The sequence below is a fragment of the Pteropus medius genome, unplaced genomic scaffold (assembly GCF_902729225.1).
Source record: "Pteropus medius unplaced genomic scaffold, Ma_sr-lr_union100, whole genome shotgun sequence".
NCBI classification, from domain to species: domain Eukaryota; kingdom Metazoa; phylum Chordata; class Mammalia; order Chiroptera; family Pteropodidae; genus Pteropus; species Pteropus medius.
Window position 1 is genome coordinate 15,041,611 of NW_024351730.1, and position 21,080 is coordinate 15,062,690.

At 34.4% G+C, this 21,080-nt stretch overlaps 1 protein-coding gene across 13 annotated transcripts in view; it reads left to right on the forward strand.

The window, feature by feature from the left end:
* The window catches only part of ADGRL3 (adhesion G protein-coupled receptor L3), a 726,915-nt gene that overhangs the window by 583,245 nt on the left and 122,590 nt on the right, over positions 1 to 21,080 (forward strand). For 8 of the 13 annotated variants that reach the window (XM_039845304.1, XM_039845303.1, XM_039845305.1 and 5 more), the window contains 4 exons: positions 1,019 to 1,321; positions 3,340 to 3,443; positions 9,600 to 9,785; positions 12,898 to 12,936. In XM_039845304.1, coding sequence (XP_039701238.1) covers positions 1,019 to 1,321; positions 3,340 to 3,443; positions 9,600 to 9,785; positions 12,898 to 12,936 — 632 coding nt within the window. The remainder of the gene's footprint in view (positions 1 to 1,018; positions 1,322 to 3,339; positions 3,444 to 9,599; positions 9,786 to 12,897; positions 12,937 to 21,080) is intronic. The other 5 variants (XM_039845316.1, XM_039845306.1, XM_039845307.1 and 2 more) reach the window with 3 other exon arrangements.

Genomic DNA, 21,080 nt, shown 5'->3' on the forward strand with positions numbered 1-21,080 from the left:
GGGTAGCAGAGTCAAGTTGATAACATGTTAAAGCAGACAATGAATAACAAACATTAGGAGATTCACCACAGGATTCCCTTCCGTTCCTTAAACCAGAGCTACTTGGAATCCAGGTAGAGTCAATGCCCCTATGATTTATTGCCACTAAGTGAGGTTAAGACTAGTAATTTCAAATCTTACAGTTAAGAATGTGGTATATGTATGTGTATACACTTGCATTCCTAGGATGGGAATATGAAGAATATATTCTCAGAAAGATGATTCTCTGCAGCGATTATTTCCATAGTATGTTTAGGATATTCTTTCGGTTATATTATTGATTTAATTGCCTGTCATATGTGGTCATTGACCCTAATCACTTTTAGTTGGAATTTGGAGTACATTATTAAAAAATAATCTACTTAGAAAATAGTTTATGAACACAACTAATTGGAAACTACTTATATTTTACACTACTAAATTTGAAAGTTTTGATAAGATGGGTCATTTCTAAGGGCATCAGAGTAGACCATGAAGCTACTCTATGTTAAAGAGACTGTATTCATCATTGCATTTTACTTTTTAGCTCATGAGCATTTTAAATGATGATTTTTTTGCCTCTCCTCTATTTGCTGCATCTTAGAAACTCATGTTATACTTAATGTGAAAAGAATATTGTATGTGCTTTCTTCCTTTCTATACCACATTTAAAAATTCTAAGGAGATGGCTTTAAGTTTTAATCCTCTAATTGTATAAAAGGCAGGAAAGCATTAAGTAGCTTACTGAAATGTTGAGATGTGCTATAATTTTGTTTTCTGTGATTTGAGTTGAGAAGAACCATAAACAAACCTGTGTTTGGCATTGATCAAATGGCTGTCTTGGCACCCAAGTGCCGCTCTGATACCTTGGTATTGGCTTATTTTTCCCATGTTTAAGACTCTGGATTTTCAAACTTTTTTTTTTTTTTAAATATTAGGACATCTCGAGGTCCTACCATGAACAAGCAATGCAGGAGTTTTCTTTTGAATTTTATTTCAGAAATTTCTACTACAGGACCTCTTGGCATGGGAAGCACCACCACCAGTACCACCCTTCGGACCACAACTGGGAGTACAGGCAGGAGTACCACCCCATCAGTGTCAGGAAGAAAAAACTGGAGTACTAGCACCCCGTCTCCAGCTGTTGAAGTGCTCGATGATATTACCACACACCTTCCATCAGCATCATCTCAAATCCCAGCTCTGGAAGAGAGCTGTGATGCTGTGGAAGCCCGAGAAATCATGTGGTTTAAGACCCGTCAAGGACAGATGGCAAAACAGCCATGCCCCACGGGAACTATAGGTAAGTATATCATACAGAGCTAAGCTAAACGTGTATGATTGCTTTGGCTTGCTTTTCTAGCATCTTTTTTTTTTTTTTTCCTTCACATTTGATTAAATTCTGAATCCATCTAAGTCACAATTTAAAGCAATGTATTTTCAGAGTTTGAAAATGCATTCTGAAGAAGTCATGGTGAGAATTTGATGGGAATACATATGAGATCAGTACTTTTTACCAATGGCATGTAGTCTCTGAGTGGAATTACAGTTAGGCTGTAGATGTCTTGACTAGTCCTGAGAACCAGCTCTTCTTTGCAACAGCCCAGAGAGGATCACTGGATGGATGGGGGCCAGTGCTCATGTTTGTCACCAGCCTTAGATGTTGATTGAAGAAAATGAGGTTAAGGACTTCCATGTTAGTAGACAAATGTTCTTTTTTTCCAGTCATAATAGCTGTCCTTTAATAGTCAAAGGTTCCTATGTGAATGATAATTGTCCAGGATCAGATGCCAGCATCCTACCTACTCAGCATCCACTAGTGAGAGCAATCCTACATTGTTTTCACTAAGGGATAGTTAAGAACTAAATAGCTCTTTGCCCCTCCTTTTTTACAAATATGATTCATAATATCCACAAGTGGTAACCATATTATTATGTACAATTTTTAAACCAGAAATATTTTGATTTTTTATTATTACATACATTGATTTTCATAAAACTACCTAATACAATGAATAACATCTCCATTATTTCATAAAATATGTGAATAAAACAAATACAGAATAGACATTACTATGCTGGTATCCTTAGGGACTCTTTTTTCGGGTGTTATTGATTTGGTTACTCGAAGGAAGCAGGTTTCTCTTAGAAAAGTTCCAATGGATTTCATTCTGAAATCCATGATATATGAAGTGATGGGAAGACCAGAGGTATGTTGGTTTTTACAAAAGTGCGCATTTAATTTTTTTTTCAACAGTGTTTAAAACTATTCAGAAATCTACCTTCCTCTTGCGAAGGGGGGCAATGTTTAGTTCTAAAATTTTCCATGGTAATGGAATCAGAAAACAGTTAGAAACCTTCAGTCTTTAGCACTGTCCCCTGAGTGCTAGGCCTCAGTTCTCTTCTCATTGAGATAATTACAGCCCCCCTCCTTTAGACATTTGTTGTGAAGGCTAGTGAAATACTTTATCTGAAAGCACTTTTTAAACTACAAAGCATTCAGAAATAAGTCGTTATTGTTCTTAAAAACTGGGAAGAGATTTAAAGGAAACCTTCTGAAACCCTCCCATGTGACTGTCCATACGCTTCAGTCTTATTTTTACCTTTCTCTGTCTCCTCTGCTGTGCTGCTGTTGGGGCTTACAGTCTCCCACTTAAATTATTGCAATAGCTTCCTCACAACCTCGGCGTGGCTCCCCCAAATTCATATTCCACGATGCTTCCACAATTATCTTTCTAAAACCTTAATAAGCTCATTTCTCTCATCTGCTTAATGTTTTTCATTGATTTTCCAGCACGCATACATGACAGACAAGGGAGTTCATGATCTGGTTTTGCCTACCTTTCCAATTCCAGTAAAAACACCTCCCCTATCCAGTAGACCTCAGTCCAAACACTCAAAGTTTCCCAAAGACAGCATATGTTTCCTCCACCTAAAATGCCCTTTCTCACATTGTTTTCCTGAAAAACCTGCAAAGTGATTTCTTTACAACTCAGTTGCTACCTTGCTTCTGAAAACTTCAAGCAATAAGCTCCATGGAGACAGGTACTACGTCTATTTAATTCATGAAATTATTCCCTATACCTGGCATAGTTGTTAGCAAGTGCTTTAAAAATGTTAAATGTTTTTTTGTTTTTGTATTATGTTTCTCCAAAGCCAGTTGCTTGCCAGGTACTGTACATGGTGTTTTAATGGACATTATCTCTTTTTAATGATCTAATTTTTGCCTTTGCTCGTATTTAAACATAATGTGGATATGCAATCTTTGTAAGAAAGATGATTTGAATATATGAAACAGGCCTCTTTCTCTCATTATTTTAGGAGTATCAACTTATCTATGCCTGGCTCCTGATGGAATCTGGGATCCCCAAGGACCAGATCTTAGCAACTGTTCTTCTCCTTGGGTCAACCATATAACACAAAAGGTAAATCACATGACTGACAAGGAAGGCTTTGCCAAACTTAGATCCTCTGTTGTTGATTATAACTGCTATAAACAGGAGTCAAAAAAAAATTTGAAAACTAATGTGGAACAGTTCTCCCATTTTAATTTAAGATTTAATGACAACCTTTGAGATGCTATGACCTAATTCTGGAATTTGTTATTCTTAAAGGGCAAATCCATGAACTTCTAGGCCAGGTAATATTGCTTATAATATTTTCATTAATAATAATAGTTATATGGTGTTGTGAACTACAGATATGAAGGTCCAAGAGATATATAAAGCAAGCAAAAGCTTCTAGCATACACACATATGGATTTTCCTGTGGAAATAATAATCATAATTTTAAAAATTCTACCTTTAGAATCATAAGCCATTTGATAAATGTTCTGTGACCTAATCATTTATCAGTATTAAAAGTCTGCACATTTGTGACAGAATCTTGCAGACTCAAATTTGCAGGGCTTATTTGGTTGCAATATGTTGAACATTTTTATTATTAATGCACTGTGGGGCTTTGAATTGATTTCATTACAAACAGAGACCAGATGTGCATTTATGCCAAAAGGGCTATGGGATGAATCCTTATTATAGCAATTTGTGTGGATTTATGCACTCCTAAAATGGAGAGTTCTTCTATGGCACATTAGCTATGCTAAGGAATTTCTGAAAGAGATTTTTCCTGAGAAATATACAAATGATGGCCTTACTAAAAGCCTGTCTCTGCCATTTGCTCTTTTCTCTATTTGTTTTTAACCAGGCTGATCCTCAATAATATACTGTATAATAATCCATAAATATATACCCAGTAGATCATCTAGCAGATGAGCCATAACTATCTATTTACCCTAAATCATGGAAGAACGGTGGTTATATTGACTCTAGTTTCCCTCTTACATATGCATTCCCATACTTGTTACTATTCATAATGATGCTTCTCCAATTTCAGCACTGTTCCTGCCACTGTTTTTATGTCCTTTTATTTTATTACAATGTAGCTCAGAACCCAGGGCAAATAACTCTTGCTGGATGTTATCAGATTGAGATCAGAAGCATATCTCCTTACATTAGCAACTTTTAAAAAATACTCCCTACACAATATAGCCCAGGGGTTAATATTAATTCAGTAATAATCCACCTAGAAAGCTGAGTAGTTTTCAAGATGATTCCTGAATGTAGTTGGACTATCTCATTGCAGAAATTCCTGGGTGACTTTAACTGATAATGATGCTTATTTCCTTTCTTTCCTCTGTGGGACCTGTTAATCTTATGACAAAAGAGATAATTCCTTGCAAAGACCAGACAGCTGTTGTTGCCCATTTGATTTATAGATGGGATGCTTTGGTTTTAGAACAAATATGTTCTGTTCTTCCAGAACATTTGTTTTATCCTGTAGAGTGTACAAAATTATATTACAAGGATATTAAGATTATGGAATTTAGGCAATTGGAATTTATAATAAATACCTTAGCTTTATTACTTATAAATTTATAAAATCTTCAAAGTGTAACAGGAGGCTTCAGAGCACAACAAATTGGCCTCTGTAACTAACTCGAGGTTAGTGTTAGAGCTGACGTTTTAGCTGGGTCTGCCTTTAGCAGGACATCGTGTTTAGCCACAATGCTGATTAAACTGTGACTAGATTATGATTACCTTTATAGTACACTGTCACTGACCTAGTGTCTCTTCACTTTTGTCTACCCTTTTACCTAGTGTGTCCCTCATACCTCCAAATATTTTTGCTTCTCATTGAATATAAATAGTAGTTGAACACGTTTCTTTATGACAAAACTCCAACACTTTTAAATATTAACATTGTAAACCTCCAAGAGAGAATTAGTATACAGTGTTCAGCGTTGTTTGTCCATATTTTCTCTCCCTCTTCTCTAAAGCATCTTTCTCTGAATTCATACCTTTGCTCATTTCCTCTCTCAATGGCAGAGTCCCAACAACAAACAGATGGGACATTGAAAGAGGGTTTGTTTGCAGTGATGGTTGCTGGATCCAAGGAGTGCTGAAAAACTGGAAGCAGAATGTCCTGGAAAGGGAAGATGACCTATAGCTGAGAGACACAGCCTAGCCTCAGGCAATTTTTGAGAAAGAGATTTAGGGGGATAAATATTCTGATCTTGCTCTCCCTCCTCCCTCTTCACCTTCCCAACCTCCCTATTGGCCAAACCCAAACAGAAGCCAAGAAAGATGAGTGCTCTTAATAACAGTCATGCGAGTCTACTTTCTAAGTCAGAGGGCAAGATGGAGGAGGGTGGAAAATGGCCTTGAACTAGCCAATGGAAAGTACCCAACATAGTTCTCAGCTTTTCCCTCCCCTTCTCTCACCCCTCCTACCTTTCCCATCATCCTCTCCTTTTTCCCTCCATTGCCCCTTTCCTTTCTCCTTCCTTTTTCTTGTCCCATCCCCTTTCTTCTGCTTTGACCTCTCCACTTCTAATATAATAGATTTTTTAATGCCATGTAGAAAAATCAAAGTGAAATAGGTATCTTTTAATCATTCATTTTTTTCCCTTCCTTCCCCCATTGTAGTTCTATTAACTTCAGACTTTTATAAAGGGACACTTTTTACCCTCAGTGAAAGCATTGATGAAAAAATAAAGGAGAGGGCGATTCTCTTATTTAAACAGTGTGTTCAGTTTCCCCTCCTCGAGGGTTTGTGGATGAGTGTACCCTAGAGTGTGAGGCAACTCCTTTATGGCTTTATAGTGCTTCTGGGAGATTCCTGAGGACTTTAAACCTCTGGATCACAGTCCACATCTATACCATGGGGAGGACCATTCATTTCATTATCGATATGATTTATTCACTGTATGTCAGGCATTGTAGACAGCAAGTTTATACAAATAAGTGGACAGGATGCTTACTTTAGTTGGAAAGAGCAAACTTTGTATTTTCATTTTTGTTAAGAAATGAGCTATGCTCTTTCCCCTGCAGTCAGGCCAAGAGGGGGAAAACAGTCAAAAAATCTTGATGGTTTCTGACTCACAAATGAATCCAGGCCACTTATATACTTGTAAAATTATAGATTAAATTTTGTGTGGTAATAGACAATGGATTACATTTCACTAACTTTAATAGTTAGAATATCATGAAGAAATTTATTACAAACTATCCAGAATGCTTTAATGATGAGATTAAATAAAAAAACATAATTGATACAAAAAGGGAAAGGCAAAAGCTGTACATAAAGAGACCTTTACCCTAACAACAATAGAGGAGGAGAAGGGCAGGAAGAGAGAGGAAGAGAGAAAGATTGATAGGTAGATGGATAGACGGATGGACGGATGGATGGATGGATGGATGAATGGATCGATAGATGGAAGGAAAAGTAGGTACAAAAACAAATGGATGGATAGAAAAATAGGTAGATCTGTCTTCATACTGATGTTTTAAAAATATTTCTTCAGTTTTTATTGAAAGCCAAGTGATCAGTTCAGAGCTCTGCCTTCTCAAACATATATAGCAAAATATCCTATTTTCTCACCTTTTTAAATGTCTGCTTCCCCAAATTATAGTCTCTGGCTTAAACTCAAATTTTCAAAAACTTGTTTATATTTATATCTCAGATACCTTTAAAGAGTTTATTGCACCTTATAATCTCTCCAGTCTTTTTTTATTAAAAATTCTGAGATTACAGTTTTAAATAGCTTCTATATTTATTTACATTTAAAGTGAGATGTGCTTTCTACTTCATTACCTGGTCCAATTATTATTTGGAAAAGAAATGCCTGAATTGTTCCAGGGGAACAGTCTATTTCTAGCAAACTAAAGTGTCTTTTGTTTGTACACATGCTACATGATTTTTGAGATAAGTAGGGTTTTTCTTGCATTTTTACAAGAAGGACGTGGAAACTTAGAAAATATTGTAACTTTTTTATAATGTCAAATAAGCCAGTTATTTGCCCTGGAAAACTATTTTGAATTCTGTCACCTATATTTTAATTTCTCATTCTTTAAATCTCCATAGATATAAGATGAAATGAAAGTAAATTGCTTCTTGATTTATTGGAGATTGATGGAGTTTCCAAGACTTTAGACTTATTTAGCCTACTTTAAATTGTAAAATAGAAGCATTTAATTGTTTACATACCTACCTGACTAAAATTTATAGCAAAACAGGGATATCTTTCAATGAAATACTAGCCATATACTCAAACACTCTGAGTAACTCCTTTGTGAATTGTCTTGGCACCTGATTAATGTTTGATGTAATAAATCTCATAAAATGTCAAGCTTACTTCAGAGAAAATTATTTTTACTGTTTCAAAATTTGAAATGTAAATAGTATCCATTTCTGTCATAATTATCATCCCTAACTAATGCTGCAGGATTTCCCCTAACCTATTCAAGTTCTAGATAAAATCTCACCATTTCAATACAGGCATTAATTTACTAATCCTCTGAAAACTCATAAGATTTCTCAGTATGCATGTGCTTATTTCTGAGGAATAATTTTAGTAGAATTTAGTAAAAGAAATGTTAGAACTAGACATTTTAATGAGGTCTGTAAGCTAGGATATGTAGAATAACTTTATTTCAGTCTTGTTTCTTTGCATAGGAGACAAGGTAGATTAAAGGTTTGTGTATATATTTATATGGAAATAAAATAATTACTGTCCATGTGGTGAGAGAAATAAATAGAGTTATCAGAAAGACAGCAGAGTAGTAGCTTCTGGATGCCACTGTACAGAATATGGTCAGTGAAGATCTGGTCTGGAAAGGCATCCTTTACCTGAGCCATCAATATTGAGGTCACAGCGACTATGGGAGAATCCAGTTAAGGTCACCACCATTGAGTCATGTAAACAAGAAACCTAGGCATTACTCTCTGTGCCTTCTTTTCCTTCCCTTCCCACATCCAGACATTAGTCCTATTTGTGTATCTACGAATCTCTAAGTCAGGCCACTTTTTCCTTTGTTCCACTGCTGCTATCCTAATCCACAACAGCTTCTACTGATATGGCCTCACAGCAGGTTTCCTTTCATTCACTCCTGAACCCTCTAATTCATTCTCCTGACTTTGGTTTCAAATATAAATCAATAAGACCACTCGTGTTTAGATACTTCAGTCCCTTCCCTTGCTCTTAGCACAATTCCCAAAATCTTCATCATCCAAAGGGGGACTACTTAATCTGCTCCTTGCTCAGCTCTCCAGCTGCCTAAACCCCAGTTACAATGCCCTTTGTGCAGTTTCCCTAAAACTCCACGTCCCTTCCTGCTAAACGTGGTTCTCTCTGCCTGGTCCCCCAACCTTCATCCCAACCCAATTCCTTCTTTTCCATTTCATCTCAGATTAAACATTCTTCTTTAGAGAAGCATTTCCTAAATTATTTTCTAACTTCATATGCCAGGTTGAAATCTTCTTAATGACACTATTTTAAGTTGTAACAGTAAAAGATATCTCTACCTTCTTATCACCCAGAGCTATCAAATATTCTCATGTGATCATGAGGTATTAGCTTTTATCTCTTTGAACATCTTTGGAGTTTTGACATTTTGAAATATTCTTATAGAATATACTTGAATATGCTGAAAGATCAGCATATCGTTTCAGAAAAGGAAAATTCTAAAAAGAGCAATAGTTTGCTACTAGTGCATTGGGAGCAAAATCTCTTATTTAGTGGGTAAGAAGATGAAGATCACTTTGAAAAGCAGGGATTTTATTTGGGATAAAATTTTCACATAGCTTAGCAGATGGTAGGTATTCATTGTGTACTAAGTACTAAATTAGGCACAATGGAAAATTTGTACTTGCCTCTTAGAACTTAGAATATGGTTGGGGATTCAAATGCAAACTCATCAACATTCAATTTAGAAACTCACAGAGAAAAATCATAGGGTAAACAGACTTAACCACCCAAATGGATAATTAAGGTGAGAACAAGTTTTCAAAGTGAGATTTCTCAGGAGGAGCTTAGTAAAAGGCATGAATTTCAAGTCAGGTATTGTAGAAAAAGATATATTAGCAGGAACACTCGGGGAATGTATTCTAGGTGAAGATGGAGTTTAATAATTTTTTCATGGCTCAAAGATTATAACTTATATGCAAAACAATAGTCTATGGAGACCAATAAAATTACTTATTTAAGATCTCTTTCCTTCTTAATTCTGTTTTCAAAATTGCAGTTGAAATCTGGAGAGACAGCTGCCAACATTGCTCGAGAGTTGGCTGAACAAACAAGAAATCATTTGAATGCTGGAGACATCACCTATTCTGTCCGTGCCATGGATCAGCTGGTCGGCCTCCTTGATGTACAACTCAGGAACTTAACCCCAGGTGGAAAAGACAGTGCCGCACGCAGTTTGAACAAGGTAAAGACATTGATTATATATGTATTTATATATTTCATATATATGTGTGTGTGTATATATATATATATATACACACAAAAAAAAATATAACACTATATATTTCATATATATGTATTATATATATACATTATACATATGTATATATATACAGAGTTGTAGTAAAATCAGTGAGACTTCCTTGGTTAATTTCTCTCTAATAAAATCAAATCATTTTAAAGAGCATCATTAGATATATAGTCAATTCACTATTTCATTATAATTATGACCCTATTTGGATTTTAATCCAAAAATAATAATAATAATAATCTCTCCATACATATTTACAATTCTATTTTCCATAATGTTTACTCTATTTGGTATGCTAAATTCTGACAAGATAAATGTAATTTATTTTGTTTCTTTTTTTTCAAACTTTTATATTAAAATAATTAATAAAATGTAATTAATAGGTAGAAATTTAGAAAATAGCAACAATGAAAAAAATTAGCATCCATCATAGATATTTTAAAAATAAATAATTTAATCTAATTAATGTTACATTTAAAAACTTGGTGCCAGTAACTAGGTTTTAGTATTTATTTCTTTTGATATTTAAGTTACTCAGATTTTCCATTACTACCATTAAAACTTAAAAATTTAAATGTATTTCAGGAAATTTGAATTGTAAATAATGAAAATAATTTATTTATTAAATTTCAGAAAACATTTTATGTTTTATGTTTATAAATATAAATAAATGTTATATACATACATAAGCAATATATATGTACATTGTATATAACCTATATACTATATAAGAAGTTTATTGATATAAATATATAAAATAAATTTTGCATATTTTACATATTTGTAAAGAATATAATTTATTTATGTGACAAAGTACCACATAGTAAATTAACATCACGAGGGAAAAGATATTAGAATTGCTACTATCAAATGCCATGTGTACACTGAAAGTTATTGTAGAAATGATCAGTTATTGAAACTGAATGTTAAGCCTTTGAATATCATGATAATTTTTACTGAAAAAGCAAGAATTAGGCACTGATAGACTAATAGCCTCTATAGAATTTACTAAATGAGCATTCCCCTTTAGAATGAAAAATGACTGTTGAGTGGTCTTTTAATATGTATATGTTTAGTTATTTTGTGTCTTGTTAGACTAAGACTCTCATCAAGATGGAAGAATTTTTATTTTTTTTTAATAATGATGGTACAACATAGGAAACCCTGATATTTTATATGGCAAATACAGTTTTTCCTACAATTTCACTCTCAGAAAATAGTTCAGTTTAATCTAATAGATACAAATTGCTATTAAAGTTTTTTTTTTTTTCATGCTGAGCATAAAGGAGTTATTTTTGTCACTTAGTGCCCCCTCATAGAATCATAAGGAAGCTCCTAATAGAATATAATCTACAGCTGCCTATGTAATCTGGGCATGCTGTGATTTTAATGTTATTATCCAAACTGACTAGATGCTATTAATGAATATTGCTGCCAGCTATTGTTATCATAATGTACTGCAAGTAGTAATTTCTATTAATGTTACATATCCATAACATTACTTGTTATAGCAATACTTTGTATCCTTATTTAAAAATGGTGTTGATGTTTGACAGTATCAGGTAAAGCTGGCAATTAATGACACATTCTAACTGGCTACAGCTAATCAGCTTGCCTACTCTTTATATCAAATAACTATGTAATGGGCAAATTTCCATTTGTGAAGCTTTTTAATGCTCTCTTTTGTTTCCCATTTGGCTCTTTTCAATTGTTTATATAATGCGGTTTGTTGTATGTTAATTTGCATGATGGGGTAAGGAGATGGGAGGGCAAAGGTTATTCACATGCTTGCTGGCTCACTCTCATTTCCTGTGGATCCCACTGTTCCCTGAAGCAGTTATAACCCATCAGATTTGCAAAGTCAACTCCTTACAAATCAATTGCGCTCCACATTGAAATTCTGGAGGGTTTAGAGTCCTGCAAAACCAAGATGCGAGTCAGTGATCCAGATGACAGCACTAGCAATTTACTTGCACTCATTCCTCACTTAATTCTTTAGAGGAGTAACTGCTCTATGCTCATTGAAGAATGCATGAATTAAAGTTGGGAGAGTGTTAGCCACACAAAAGGCATCAGAGTAACTGCTTCTTAAAACTGAGTAATTTTCTCCTTCGACAATCAAGGCTACTGAAAGGAAAAAAATAGGGAAAAGGAGGAAAACCACAGTTTAATTTATAAAACTTTGGGTCATTTATTTAAACAGGGCAAATAAGCTTATTAATTATTCATTTTATTACCAGGAAAATATGTTTGGAACTAAATATGAGTTACTGTTAACCTTTTGCTCAGTTAAACATCACTATGTATACAAATAAACATAAACAGGTTTCTTATCCCACAGAAGTTTCTAAAATGTATATATACATACATATACCTGTTTGTTGTTTTTTTTTTTGGTCAAAACTGTCAAAAGACATTTTTCAAGAAATAAAAGCAATGATAACTCAGAAGATTGTTCACATTATTTTAATCAGAAGGTACTTATCCTTTGGTATTTGTCCCTAGAATCCAATAGTCATAATGAATGGGCATTTCAATTTTCTTGATAAACAGAATTTTTTGTATGTTTTAAACATATAGTTTGTGGTACATATTAAGCATCTCTATAATTTGTAAACCACAAACAATGTACTATCTTTGAAAAATGGGTTTCAAATTTCTGACATAATTTATCTAACTTCATATGTCTTCATTTGTGGTCCATGAATTAATAACTAACCTGATGTGATGTGAAATGAATCATTTCAAATGAATGAAATATATTGATTTTTTACTAATTTATACTAAATTTATTCCAAGATTTCTTTCCATCATTAACAGCTTTACACCATCCAGTTTTCACTCGGGTTGTTCTGAAAGAGTGTTGGCTACTATTTTCAAGCCACGGCTTACATTTGCTGCTGCTTAGCTTTCATTCTCTTCTGGAAAGTAGTGCACAACAAAATAAGGTGTTTTGTGTAGATGTGTTCTTTTATTTTTCTTGTTTCTTCTGTCACTAACTTGTTTTTTCTATTCTGTGTTTAATCTGCTGTCTTAATGGATTCAGCTTCAGAAAAGAGAGCGCTCTTGCAGAGCCTATGTCCAGGTACTTTCTGCGTTTTTATAAATATGTAAAATTGTTGAATTGTCTCTGTTGGTGATAGCATGTATGGACATCCAATGGGAAAATGATATAAACCCTGTTGAACTGAGGGAATTTCAGGGGTGCATGAGGGTGAGACTGGAAAAACATATAAAAGGGTATATGCTGAAGAGAAATTTGGCAGTGCCACAGCTCTGTCATACAAGAGGAGCGCAGCCTGAGAAACTCGTGGTGTATTTTGATCATCAATAAAAGGTGAGTTGGGTGTAATATATGAGTCTCTAATTTCTTCATAGAAGTATATATGAAAACATTTCATTAATATGTTGGGCCAGCTAATATTTTGGCAGCAAGTCACTCAGAAATGATACTCAGTCAAAGTCATGTAAGACAATGAATAGTCCAGGATACTTGGAATATCATGGAATATAATTTTCTCCAGTTAACATGTTGCAATTTGTTCCTAAGCAAGGTTAAAAACCATTTCTATGTTTATGAATTCTGTGTGAAAAAAACAGATCAGTGAAAATCCCAGAAACAAGTTTTATAGTTCTTTTTGCAAGAAGAGAAGGGAGGCAAGAGGAGGGAGGCAAGAAGGCAGTGCAGGGGAGGAGAGGGTCTAATAAGTAAATTGACAAAAGACAGATTAACAGGAGGAGAAGAATTTTAATTATATTCTCATGGGAGCCCCATGAAGACATGAGATTCAAAGTCAATGATGCAGCTGCAGTTTATATGTAGTCCTGAGCTAGAGAAAAGGATAAGGGCCTGGGACTTCATAGTGGGAGGATGGAAATTCACCAGAGTATGAGAAGCTCAGATGCTTGATAAACAAATGTTTGTTCTGCCATGCAGAAAAGTCTTTCAGATAAAAATAATTATTTCTAGTAATAACTGTCTTTCTGGTACAGGTTTTCTATCTAAGTTCTTTTAGGTAGTTAAGGAAGAGGTAAAAGTTTTTCCTGAGTATGTTAGGTCTTGATTGCCTTCAGCTCAAAGTAATCTGCATGTCAAAGGGGACAATTTGGGCTCTATATTCTGATCTTCAGCAGGAAGGAAGGAAAGTCAAGAAAGAAAGAAAAACATGAAGCTGTATGACTGTAAACTTTATTGTTTAGTATATATATGTATGTGTGTGTATCGTAGCATTTTTAAAAAGGAAGGTCAATTGCATTTATAAAGAGAAATGCCCTCATGAATCAAAGTTACTGGTTCTCATATTGGCAGTTCAAAAATGAAACCTTGTCAGTTTATTCACAATAAGGGTATTTTGTGAGAGTCATTTAAAAGGGGGAAAAAATAGTAATTTAAATATCAAACATATTAGGAAGATAAACTTTTAATTTATATTTTACTTTATTAAACAATGAATCTTTGTGTATAAGAAACTGGATTTATTGTTCTAAGGTTTTAGGAAAGAAATTGCTTTGGGAGGTTAATATATATATATATATATAAAACCTATTCTGTTAGTACATGCAATAGAGAAATGAAAGTATTCTTCAGCATTGAAAGCCGAAGATCATTTGTGAGCAGTTTTAGGATTGTTTTGGGGGCCTTAGAGATAATTAGCCTTTTGATATTTAAATCTATGAAATGCATGGTCATTCACACACAAATCTCTGATGGAAAATTAATAGCACAGTTTATTCATTGGCTGATTTCCTGGTGTTATAATTGAGTGGCCGTGAGTAAACGTTTCAGCTATTGACTAAACATCTGATAAGACCAAGTACACACAGAGTATTGGTGAAGCAGAAATGCTCTGCTTACTAATACATGGCATTACTTCTGTTAATTTTAACATAGATCATTCTGTGAAATTCTAGAGTGAATATTATTTTAAACTTTAGGCTATATGAATTTTAAAGACTTGTTTATGTTCCCTATTTTTCTATGTTCGGAGCATGTTCTGAGCTATATATTCAACAGGTAAGAAATACACTTGAAGTGTCGTGTGCATTCAATTTGGAAATGATAATCGTTTAGTCATCATGAGATTCTTAAAAAATATGGCCTTTTCATGAGCACAATGATTCTTCTAGGTCTGGTTTTGACCATCCAAATCCACTTAGCTTTAAATTATTTAGAGATCCAGTGTTTATTTTATGAATTACCTAAATCCATCTTTTATTCTTGCTTCCTATTTTTTGTTTATTTTACAAAAAAATAAAAAAGCACAGTGAAATCAGTACTGTCATCTGTCAAAACTGATCTGTAGGTGAACAGTTACAAACTTGTTGCTTTGATTTTTTAAATACAGTAATCTTCTAAAACATTATACTTGTGTCTCAATAATTTTGACAAAATTCTGTCCAATATATTTTTCTTTATTTAATTGTAATTTTAGATTATATTAAAATTCTCGTTGACTACCAAAAAGTGAAAATTGACATGAGTCATAGTAAAAAATATTCTTACCATATATTGGGCATAATGCATGCCTTTATTTAAGAAGAGAGTTTTAAATTTTATGCCAGAGAAGATAAGTAAGGCTTGTGTTATATATGAATATTAAATAGCTACTATGGTATAATATTTCCAGAAGGAATCTTAGAGTTGAAGATGAGATAGCTGAGATCTGAAGAGATGAAATGACTGGCCCAAGGTCACATGACTAGCACTAATGGCACTGATGTTTCCCTCTGACATGCATCCAATGCTTCTTCAACACCAACAGTGATTTATTATAGAGAATAAATGCATTTATCAGTCCCAAATTATGTGGCCATCACAGTTCAGAGCATTTTGGGTAAATTCTTAATATTCACAACAAGCCTGTGATGTAATTATCTATATTCTTTAGTTAGAGAAAATGGGGCCAAGAAAGGATTAAATGACTTTCACAAGATCGTACAGTAATAATTGGCAGGGTCCTGAATTCTCAGCTAGGTTTTCCTAATTCAGAAGCTCATGCTATCAATCCATAAGACAGTGCTATTGCAGAACTGACTTTATTATTTGGTATTAGGCATCAGGATATATCATTTGGTTTATATTTATTAATTTATTATACTATGTTTCAGGAATGGTATAGAGTAAAACTTATTTTTCTATATCTTTTTGTTTGTTTTGAGACAGTTCAAACTGGCTATATTTTGTACTGCTATATTAAGGTCAAATACAAACATAATTTGCTTTGAGGTCCTTCTCCCTCTCTCACCACCAGAGGAGACTGTGATTTAAAAATTTTCATATAGAAAAGAAAAAAAACAAGTAGATAATATAACTCTATGTTAAAGGAAGAAGTGTCAAACTTTTCCAGAGTACCCTTACAATTTTATATTTCCACCGACAATATATGAGGATTTTGGTTTCTTCGTGTTTTCAGCAACACTTGTTATTTTCTGTCTTTTTTATTATAGCCATCATAGTACAAGTGAATTGCAGAAATCTGTAATTCTACTCATGGGATGGGGGCAAGGGAAGGTTTGGAGTGTAATTCATGACCCAGTAATAAATCACATGGCTCCAAAGAAAGGTTTTTGTGAGAATGTGGGAACAGTGTTAGGTAGCTAGTCAGGCATGAGCAACAGGAGTGAAGGCCCAGCTCTGTAACCATAGAAACTTCCCTTAAATACCTTCCTTAAGGACCTTCCAGAGATAAGTTATAAGTTACCCTAAATCCTAGAGCACAAAGGCCTTTAAAGCTGCTGGCTAAACCAGCCACAAACGCATGCGCAGAAAGTACTGCCCATAACTATACCATCATCATAATCTCATGGCTAAGCCTGCAAGTTCATGAATCTAATTATAACGGAGTGAATTCTGAGTAAGCACATGCATAGTAGGCAAAAGGTTATATAGCAGCCAAGTGTCAATCAAAATGACCTCACAAACTAATCACCTAAGAATGCTTTTGGAACCACCCATCACGGCCCAAATATAATGCAGACCTTCTCACTTGTGTGTGGTTATAGCTCTCTTTGATGAAAACCCACTCTTCTCTTTAGGGTGTACTATCTTATCTCTTCAACTCCCAAATTCCACAGGGCTGCAGCCTTTCCTAGTATGGCCCATCTCCTTCTAAAATCTAATTTCAATAAATCTTTTTCTAAATCTTGCCAACCTGTAATTCTTTTCTAAATCTCGTCAACCTGTAATTCTTTGTCGATGGGGAAGAACGGAGAGGCAACACAAAATACCACCATTCTCTTCCCCCATGCCACTGGGGTGACGCCAGATTCCACATCACCCCAGTGGTAACACTTCCTTTTTTTTTTTTCTCCTTTTTATTGAAAGGCAGATGTTATGTATGTTCTTTAAAGCTTCCGGTATTTAAAACAAGTCTTTTTAAATTTTAATTTGTAACTATAATTTTATTTTATTTTATTTTATTTATATTGTTGGTTTTACCTTAATTATCCACTAGAAATCTCTATCTAAGATATCGGCAGTACAAAAACAATCTCAATCCTCAAATGGAAAACATCATATAGTAGTTAACAACAAAAACATCCAAGAATTAATAATTGAGCACATGTGCCCAGTAACCTTATCAGCACTGGGAATACAGCAGTACAAGTAACAAGCAAATATTCTACTTTCTCGCCTAGGGTGAAATTTCTAGGAGCAGAATATAAATAATATACTAAGTATATGAAATATATGGTATATGAGATGGTGATAAATGCTAAGGAGAAAAAAACAAGAACGTGTAGGGGGTGGAAAATTTTTTCTTCTACCTGTCTAGATTCTTTGCTAATAACCAAATGAGATAGATTTGCAAGAGGAAAACAAAAGTTTAATAACATCTATACCTCCTGTATATATGGGAGAGACCCATGAAAACTGAGTAACTCACCAAAATGGCTGAAACCATCACCTTAAATACCATTCTCAGCTAAAGATAAAAGAAGATGTTGGGGGTGGGGAGAGTCAGTTATGGGAGGTTACCAAGAAAAGCACAGTAAACAAGAATAAAGTTGTTGTGAAGATTTAAATCATTGTCTTCTCCATTGTTAAGAGTTTCAGAGATTGAGTCATCCTTGTCTTCCTGGTACAGAGAGGGAGACATCTTTACAAATGGAGATTTGCTTTATAAATATGTCTACACTTAGTTTTCAGAGCTTCTCCTATGTCTACTGTTTCTTAAAAATAACCGGCTTTAAATAATCCTTATTCTATAGAGACATGCTTTGAGATGGCAAATTCTTCTCTCTTAAAAAAGCAGGAAATAAATCATTGAGGTAATACTTGAGCAAAACTCTGAAGGCCGTGAAGGGGAGAACTATGCAGATATGCGGAAAAAAGCATTCTAGAAGAGAGACAGAAAGTTTCTGATGCAGAAATATGCCCGTGATGTTCCATGAGGCCAGTGCCAGTGGGACAAAATGAAGGAGAAGAGGATAATAAGAAATAAATTTCGGGGGTGGCAAGCGCCCGTATCAAATAGACCATTGCAAGGACTTTGGCTTTCATTCAGAGAGACATTGTAAATGAGCAGAAGGAAGACATGGCCTGATGTGTTTTAAAAGTGGAAGATAGATTATAGCAGGAAAACTAAGGGCTGAAACAGGGTCACCAATTGAGAAATAACAGTCACATAGAGTAGAATACGAGTGTGGGATGCTGAGATAATTATTAATGTTCAGGATTTGTTTTTAAGTGAGACAAATTCTGTTTGTCTCACTTAAAGGGATTGTATATGAAGTATCAGAGAGGAGTTGAAATGGTAGAAAGTGTTTTGCTTGGACACCTGGAAGGATGAAATCACCATTTATTGATATGGGCTAATGAGTGACCTATTTGGGAGGGCATGAAATGAACTTTACTTGGAGAATCTTATCTTTGAGATTCCTATTAGAATGCAATATAGATGTTACAAATGCCTTTAGATATACAAGCTTGAACTTTAGCTGAGAGGTCAGGCTTGAAATAATCAGTAATGTTTCACTTAGAGTGGCATTTACAGCCAGTTTACTAGATGACTTACTAGGCAGAAAAAGAATCTAGGGATGAACCCCAGGACACTGTCACATTAAGAACTCAGGGAGAGGAAGAGAAACCAGCAGTAGCTACCAAAGAGCAGCCTTAAAGAAGGAGGGGGACCTGGAGAACATGGCATCCAGGAACCCACTCAAGCTCTGCTTTCACAGAGAAGGAAATGATGTCAAGTGCTGCTGAATCTGCTCAGAAATGCTGATACAGCTTTTCAAGGATAAAAATACTGTCAACTTTTGATTGATTTTTTAAAAATTCCAGAGCTTGGACATCTATATTATTATATGTACTACCTAAACATTTTTACCTGTTCCTTTCGTTTTTTGTCTTTAATGCAGACTTTCTGTGAACCAAAGTTGCTACTTGCACCTTTGACAAAGTGCAAATTGAATTATGCCAGTTTTACTTGTGTGCCTTTCGTATATAAGACAAGAAGAATTCTAACCTCCATTTATACTGCTAGGAAGAAATTAATGAGTATTTTCAAAATCCTTGTTTAGTCACTTAATTGGCTGTGTGACAAAGAGCTCTGTGGTGCATGTCAAACAACTTTCAGAGTCCTCTAATGATTTGTGCTTTGCTTGACTTGTGATACTATTCTGTGTGGCCTGTCAGGCTGGATCTCCTTGTTAAAGTGGCTAGAATAAATTGGCTAGCAGTGTGCATACAATGTAGTATATTAACTACAGCAACAGGGAGTACTTTCAGCAGCTCTTTCAAGAGATTTCAGTGTTTGCCCATAAGCATCAAAGCCAACCCAAACTTTCATTTAATATAATTAAAAGGACATCTGAAAGTAGTTTGAGTCACAGCAGGTTCTTGAGGTTTGGTAACCCTTTGTTAAAACCCTGTGAACTTAATATATTTCACAGCTTGATAAATCTGCTCTTGATTTGTGTCAGTAAGAGAGAAAATATAAATCTGCACCCTGCATGTTTCTGGTGCCCTGAACCTATTGCTAGAAGACACTGAGATCAAAGAAAGTGACTTCTATCTACAAATGCAGAGTAGATTTCTTTAGCTTAAGAAGTTATAAGAATTCTCTTCTGTAAGTAGTGATTAAATGATGTTATAAGGCAACGATTGCCTAAAAAGGCAGTAAAACTATATGTAATGTAAGTAGAGTAAATTACAGAGGTATTATTCAAGAGCTTGAATAAATGTAACGATTCAGAAACCTCCAAAGGACAATGACAGATGTTGATGATGGAAATCCTGCTTTGACACACAAAGAACATTATTCTGGGAATCTCTCAAAATTCCCATAGTGAACGTATCAGGTCAGGCAGAGATGGCTGCTTTATGAAGTCATTTCTGACTCTCCTATTTTGCACATTTCCTATAAATAAACAAAATGTTTCAGCTGTTGTTTGTATATACATGGTTTGCGAATGCTTCAGGAAGTAATTTAATGAGGATGAAAAAAAGCTCTTCTGTTTTTAAATAAAATGTTTTCGTCTAAAACAAAAATATTTTCTTCCTTCTTTTTACCAAATGGTATTTTTTTCCCCTAATGATTTCCTGATCAAAGTCATTATTTAATTGTAAAATGGTTTATTTAAAGTCCATTCTAATCTGATGTTTGCTTTCTGAATGTGAGTTTACCTTCAGAAAAGTTTTAAATACATAGAACGTAAATAGATATCATTTTTGTGCAAGCACAAGAGAATACACATCAACTTATTTTACTTTCTCTCTAACAGCTTTATGATCACATAGCTAACCAGAAGGAAAAATATATTAAAAATAGTATTACAGATTTAAGATCCTACTTTCTGGAAGTATCATTAACTTTTCTGGTACAGGTCAGAAGAGAAATGGAAATTTTAAGGTTTAATTTGCAGTAAAGTAGATGCCTGATGGCTCAGAACCAAACAAATGATATTTTAGTACTGCTCCCAACAGAGTTATAATTTGGATTATTTTCCCTTATCTAATGTATGAATTTTGTACAGCTGGTAGTAACAGCAACTTGACTATGGTAACTTAAGTAAGCCAGGGCTTTATTCTCACATATAAAAAAGAAGTGTAGACACTGCCATCGAGAATTAGCATGAAAACTCTACATCAGAAACCAAGGCTTCATCTGTTTTCCTTCTCTGTGATCTTTAGCACATGGGCTTCCATCTTCAATATGACTAGAAAGCTACTTAGGTTTCAATCATCACTTCACACTAACCTCTAAACAGGAAGAACAAGAAAGA